At 38.5% G+C, this 7,500-nt stretch overlaps 1 protein-coding gene across 9 annotated transcripts in view; it reads right to left on the bottom strand.

The window, feature by feature from the left end:
• The window catches only part of LOC144970476 (Ca(2+)/H(+) antiporter-like), a 188,173-nt gene that overhangs the window by 8,033 nt on the left and 172,640 nt on the right, over positions 1-7,500 (bottom strand). For all 9 annotated transcript variants that reach the window (XR_013644967.1, XR_013644968.1, XM_078910164.1 and 6 more), the window contains 2 exons: positions 5,388-5,515; positions 2,766-2,931 (listed from right to left, as the gene is read on the bottom strand). Coding sequence is in view for 7 of the 9 variants with exons in the window: in XM_078910164.1 (XP_078766290.1) it covers positions 2,766-2,931; positions 5,388-5,515 (294 nt within the window). In the remaining 2 variants the exon portion in view is untranslated. The remainder of the gene's footprint in view (positions 1-2,765; positions 2,932-5,387; positions 5,516-7,500) is intronic.

Raw genomic sequence — 7,500 nt, forward strand, 5'->3', positions numbered from 1 at the left:
TCTACACCACTGCATACATAACTCCATTTATGAAATTTGCTCATCTTTCCGGGTTTTCTCAGTCAGCCAGCCACACAAATGATAAGGCATAAAATTTGTTGTGTTTTTATTTGGTGTTGGCAAGCCGGGGTGGGGTTAGGGGGACATGGCAAAAGGTAGAACTTATTTACATCGAATCATACCTCTCTCTCTCTCTCTCTCTCTCTCTCTCTCTCTCTCTCTCTCCTCTCTCTCTCTCTCTCTCACTCACACACACACACAAACACACACACACACTCACCATTTTTATTTCAAGATACGCAAATACAAAACAAGCAGAACTCCCATCAGATCTTCTCAGACTATTATTTCAAGTAATCTAAGACAAATATTAACAAACCTAAACAAAAACAATAATTAACAGGAGAGCATTTAGTAAATATAAACATTTATAGATAGTATGCGCTTGGCCTAGAAGCTCATAACATTGCCATCCGGAAGTATAACGGACCAACACACAAACTCTGTGTAACCATGAACCTTTATAGTCTGGTTAATACAGTTTAGTGAGAACAACTCACAAACGCGGATGGCAAAAACAATAACAAAGGCCTGAGTGACGTCATCTGCATACTATCTATATATAGATAGAATAAAGATGACGTCACTCAGGCCTTTGTTATTGATTGTTTGTTTTTTTGTTTGTTTGTTTTTTTGTAGTTTTTGTTTTGTTTTTTTTTTTTTTTGGCATCCATTTTTATGACTAATTCTCACTAAACTGTATTAACCAGACTATAAACGTTTAAGATTACACACAGTTTTGTGTTTTGATCCAGATGGTAATGTTGTGAGTTTCTTAGCCAAGCGCACAATATCTATAGATAGTATGCGCTTGGCTAACAAGCTCATAACATTGCCATCCGGAAGTATAACGGACCAACACACAAAACTGTGTGTATCCATGAACGTTTATAGTCATGTTAATACAGTTCAGTGAGCATTAATCATAAACGCGGATGGCAAAAAACAATGACAAAGACCTGAGTGACGTCATCTTCGAACTATATCTATAGGGTATTTCCACGGATTTACCTTGCTCAATGTGCTTTACTATATTGCATTTATTTCCCCAATAGACATCATGGAACCACATTTCCATTTTATACAGTACCAGTCGCCTGTTAGGCGCCTTTTTGTACTACCACTTTTACAATATCCGTCAATGCCTATTGTCAGGTACTCATTCCCACCTGAGTCGGGTGGGGCGATGTGTGTTGAGTGCCTTATCCAAAGGCATACAGTTGAGACCAGAAATATTCCACCATCATTGTCACCCACCTGGCCTCTGCTGACCACGTTTAACATCGCTTGAGTTTTATAAGGAGACGAGACACCAAACCACGAGCCACCCAGCTACAGAGAGTTGGAAATTCATTCAAGTGTGAAGGGCGATGGTGGGAGAGCAAGAGAGAATGTGAGAGATGGGAGATGGAGAGACAAAATAGAAAGAAAGAGAGAGAGAGAGAGAGAGAGAGAGAGAGAGAGAGTGTGTGTGTGTGTATGTGTGTATATGTGTGTGTATGTGTGTGTTTGTGTGTGTTTGTGTTTGCATGTTTATAGGTGGGTTTGTATGTTTGTACTGGGGAAAATTGGAGTCCGGTTTCTTAACTTGTTCGGGGGTCACGATAGCTCAGCTGGTAGAGCACTTGCCTCACAAGCAAAGGGACCAAGATCGGTCCCGGGTGCAGTCGAGATGTTTTTTCTGACCCCCCCCCCCCCTGTCCACCTAGCAGTGAATGGGTAGCTGAGTTTGTTAGATCTGGCGGAAAGTACTTTGCGATAGACTAGCGCCCTATCCAAAGGATAGCAAGCAATTGCTATTGTCTGTTTCACTGTATAGAAACCGGGATAAACTCCGGCTCTTCGGGCCCCAATGGCTCTGAAGGACTACTTTTCTTAACTCTTTCATAATATTGATTAAAGTTAATTTTAGTTTAGGTGTTTAAAACGGACAATAGCAATGGCTTGCAACCCTTTGGATAGGACGCTGGTCTATCGTTTGTTTACTTTTCGCCAGATCTAACAGACCCAACTACCCATTCACTGGGTGGACAGAAAAACACCTCGACTGTACCCTGGATCGATCTCGGTCCCTTTCATTGTGAAGCGAGTGCTCTACCAACTGAGCCACAGGGGCCCCTTAGGTTTTTAAAATCAGTTACATACTAGAGCATTTATATAGTGCGATATCCAATTAATCTGCTCAAAGCGCTTAACAAGGGGTTCCAAGCCAACAGCCACACTTAACATATAGGACGAGACATGACGACTATTAACGGCCAGGTTATCATTTTACACATGCGTAGGGTGGTGAGAGAATGAACTTTTTCCAAGTACTCAAAAACTATGCGCCGCTCAGATTCGGACTCGAACCTTGAACCATGCGGTCCGAAGGCAAGTAGTGTCAAGACCACAGCTGCACAAATAGTCTAGTTTTAATAACACACATGCAATAACGCCAGGAAATACTAACTGGACATGGCAGAACTGCATCAAATATGTGCAGATGGAAACTTGGGAACAGTGATACCTGCCAGAAATGTCAGGCAGCCCCAGAGACCAGCGATCACATCGTCCTCCACTGTCCAGTCACTAAACTTGAAGGTGGCTATGAAACCGTCCTTAGGGCGGAGTAGGAAGACTTTAGAAGCTGGGTTGACGAAATAAATTTGGAGGTGTAGCCATACGCTACTACTACTAATAACATACTCACAATAATTACTCACCTTCCGCTTTTTGTTTATTTTCAAATTCCTCAAAGATGTCCGCGTTGTGTGTCTTCATGGAGAATATCAATCCGATGACGTAAGCAATGGGCAGAATGAATGCGCATGCGTAGACTAGTGGCTTGACGTGAGTATTATATAGGCTTTTGTCGTGATCTGGTCCGACCTTAAATCGGAGTCAATTGGGTAAAACATTAAAATTGAGCAGTAATATAGCGTAATATCCACTAAACACTAAACTATTTTTACATTTTTGTGCATTCGTATGTATACATTGTCGCCATAGATTCTCAACTTTGTGTTTATATATTTTTTATGCATGCCACGTCTGTAAACGAATTTCCATTTTTTGGATGAATAAAGTATATATTATTATTATTATTATTATTATTATTATTATTATTATTATTATTATTATTATTATTATTATTATTATTATTATATATTATTATATTATTATTATATTTCTTACTATTATTATTATTATTATTATTATTATTATTATTATTATTATTATTATTATTATTATTATTATTATTATTATTATTATTAAAGCGTGCTACAAAGCACTTTACAATGGCCAACAGCAACACTTAAAATTTAGGACGCGGCATGACTGACGCCTGTTAGGCGGTATTATTTTTTTTTCGGACAGAGACAACGCTGTTAACGGCCAGGTACTCATTTTACATCTGAGTACGGTGAGATAATGTGAGTAAAGACCTTTTCCAAGGACTCAACTATGCGCCGAGCGAGGGAGGCTCGAACCCAGGTTCTTCCGAAAGCGACTGTCATATCACTAGACCATTTGGGTAGGAGTGGGGGGGGGGGGTGGAAATGGCGAGGGGGGAGGGGGCTCAGAAATAAATTGGATAAACGTGATCTCAGCGTTACTCAGCAGTACAGTCTTTGGTTCGTAAAGGTACCGAGTTCGATCACCCGCCGCCACTCACTAACTGCGCTGTGTGGCATTGAGCAAGTCACCTCCCCACAGATCAATTTGCGGCGCTGCACTGCGCGGCTAACGCCTGGGTTATTTCAGTCTTCCCTTGGAATATAGACCCTACAGAAAAAGTTCTATGAGATGAATAAATGGAGTTTTATTTACCCTATTTTGTTGGGGGTTTTTTTTCTTTTTATTCATTTCATTTTTATCTTTTATTTATTTCTTTTATTTATCTTATTTTCTATTTTTATTTTATCTTATTTATTTATTATTTACTATTATTTATTTTTAATTCTATTCTTATTTTTATGTAATGTGCTGTGCCAGGTTGATCCTAAGTTTGTCTCTGACTCCGTGATACTTTTATTCCCTGTTTTTATCCGGCATTTCGCCATAACCCTATTGATTCTACTACGCCTTTAGCCAAAAAGCTCACATTTCGCCAGCCGGATATAAAATTGAATATTGAGCTTTATATAGCGCAATATCCACTAAATGTGCTCAAAGCGCTTTACAAGGGGTCCCTGGTCAACAGCAACATTTAACATGTAGGACGGGACATGACGCCTGTTAGGCGATATTACAATTTTCGGACAAAGACAACGCTGTTAACGGCCAGGTACTCATTTTACATCTGAGTAAGGTGAGAGAATGTGAGTAAAGAGCCTTTTCCAAGGACCTTCCGATCCTAATGCGAGTGTCATACCACTAGACCACATTGCCGCAAGCCGCACATATAGCGTACCAACACACAAAACAATGGCCAGTTTATAGTCTGATTGAAATAATTTAGTGAGAACCTAAATGGCTGTCGAATTACAATAACAAAGAGATGAGTGACGTCAATTTCATTCTTTGTATTGTATAATAAGCTTTTTATGCGATTACATTATAACTAAGCGCACAAAACATTGCATCGCTATGACATTACTATTATTATTATCATCATCATCACGAAATTTGATGCAAATTGCCTCAAATTTCAAATTTCACACTACTTGTATAATTAGTAATTTATTGAATAGCGTTCCGACCGTAGCCACCACGAGTATTGCATTATGAAGAGCTCTTCACCATGGCGTGTAAGATTACACAAAAAGTCATTATGATACGCTTCGGTTGTATTTCAAAATATTTTGATAATATATTATAAACGGATGAGAACGACACCGGAGTAAGTGTGTAGGACAAGAGTTCTTGTGAAGTAAAGATATTATTTGATTAGTAAGCATAAAAATGGAGATCTAGCGATAAACAAAATCGAACTATAATTGTAAAAATAGATTATTATTATTATTATTATTATTATTATTATTATTATTATTATTATTATTATTATTATTATTATTATTATTATTATTATTATTATTATTATTATTAATAGTAGTAGTAGTAGTAGTAGTAGTAGTAGTAGTAGTAGTAGTAGTAGTAGTAGTAGTAGTAGTAGTAGTAGTAGTAGCAGTAATATGTGACAAAAATGGCCTACAACAGAGATAGACGGAGTTCCACTGCGTCAGCCTTATATTATGCTAATCAAGAACCAAGAAGATAAGTATGTAAAATTCGGTCACCCAGCTCTAGCGTGACGATTTGCAGAGCGTGCTTGCATTTTGGCGTGTTGTATTATTGCAGATGTGTAGTGTATAAGTAATTTTGATAAGGATTTGGTGACGTACCATGACGGTCTTGCAGGCAGAGCACAGGAATCCAGTCTCATTGTTCGCGGTGCCTTGTTGATGGGGTTCACATTTCCCACACTCCAGATTGCCGTAGATTTTGGAGAAAATGGTGGGAGCGAACACACCTGTCATTGGAAAATATAGAAAGTATGCGCTTGGCTAAGAAGCTCACAACATTGCCATCCGGATGTATAACGGACCAACACACAATACTCTGTGTAACCTTGAACGTTTATAGCCTGGATAATACAGTTTAGTAAGAATTAGTCTTAAACGGGAATGAAAAAAAAACCAATAACAAAGACCCGAGTGACGTCAAGTTCATTCTATCTATATAATGAGAACGAACTATATTACCTCTCCATGTGCTCGAGGCCATTGGTCACATTGGAATACGTGCTCAAAATGACCAATATAGTGAAAATCGTTCACTGTTTAAGAAATGTCCAACATCACAATTGGTCATTTTGGTCAGCGGGACTCATGGGTATGTTTACAACTTTCATAAACAAAGCAGCGTGTTTACATTTATTGAGAAATGTCCAATCGTAAGTGATCTATGACTATGTTGGATGAAAACATGAATATAGATCGCTTCCAATGTGTCTATAAAATAACGTTGTTTAAAAAGTAGTGTCACTATTAATTTTTTTTTCAAAACGTGAGCCTTTGTAAAGGGCAACATCCACTTAACGTGCTTTATATGGCGAATCGTTCTTTAATTTAATTCGTTTACATTCCATTTGACAAATGGTATTCATTATTAAAGTTCATCCTCATTTTTTTTTTAATTGAGCTTTTATATAGGACAATATCCATTAAACGTGCTCAAAGCGCTTTACAAGCGGTCCGGATCCCTGACCAAGAGCATCACTTAACATGTAGGACGGGACATGACGCCTGTAAGGCGATATTACATTTTTTCGGAAAGAGGCAATGCTGTTTACGACCAGGTACTCATTATATACCTGAGTACGGTGAAAAAAAGTGAGTAAAGAGCCTTGACTATTGGTATTCATGACTAAAATTCATCACCGAAAAATGGATAATGGCAATTGGTTGATATCCTTTGGACAGGACGCTAGTCTATTGAAAAGTACTTTCCGCCAAGTCTAACAGACTCAGACACCCATTCACTGCTGGGTGGACAGGGGGAGAGACGGGGGGGGGGGGGCAGAAAAAATCTCGAATGCACCCGGGATCAATCTGACACTTTGCGTGTGAAGTCAGTGCTCTGCTAGCTAAACAGACCTTGTGGGGCAGCGTGGCTCAGCAGTATGGTCTTTTGCTGTGTACAAGAAAGGTACCGAGATCGAATACCCGCTGCGCTGTGTGGCCTTGAGCAAGTCACTTCGCGCTAGCTCAATTTGCGGCGCTGCACAATTCCCTTGGAATAGACCCGAGAGAAAAATTAACCCTACTAGATAAATAAAGGGAATTTTATTATTCTTTTTTTTTTTAATCTTAAATGAGGAATCGGGACCCAAGACGGATATATAAACTAGAAAAATCGACTGGTACGGCCAGTAATGCGATGACAAAGTACAGGTTTTCACTCTTGCCAAAACATTTTAATTTCATATACTAAGAATAAGAAATAAAATACGACCTGAAATTGGGGAGATGCAATTTGGTTTTGTTGAGGACAAGGGTACCAGAAATGGAATATTCACTTTATCAATGCTGATGGAAAGATGTATTGAAGTAAATAAAGATCTGTATATGTGTTTCATCGACTATTCAAAAGCCTTTGATAAAGTACAACACGAAAAACTATTCAAAATTCTATCATCCTTGGACATTGATGGTAAAGATTTAAGAATATTACGGAATTTGTACTGGAACAAGAAGCAGCAATGCGTGTTGACAACGAGCTAAGCAGTTTTACACCTATTAGAAGAGGAGTTAGGCAGGGGTGTCTTTTGTCTCCAGATTTATTCAACCTCTATAGTGAAATGATATTAAGAGATATCGAACATAAGAGGGGGGTGTGTATTGGAGGAAAGAATGTAACAAATCTGTGGTATGCAGATGATACGGTTCTACTGGCAGAATCTGAACATGAACTACAAGAATTACTGGATGTTGTAGTCAGGAGTAGTGAAAATAT

Source organism: Berghia stephanieae, chromosome 4, assembly GCF_034508935.2.
Source record: "Berghia stephanieae isolate SIO BIC M18660-M18661 chromosome 4, UCSD_Bste_1.3, whole genome shotgun sequence".
NCBI lineage: Eukaryota > Metazoa > Mollusca > Gastropoda > Nudibranchia > Aeolidiidae > Berghia > Berghia stephanieae.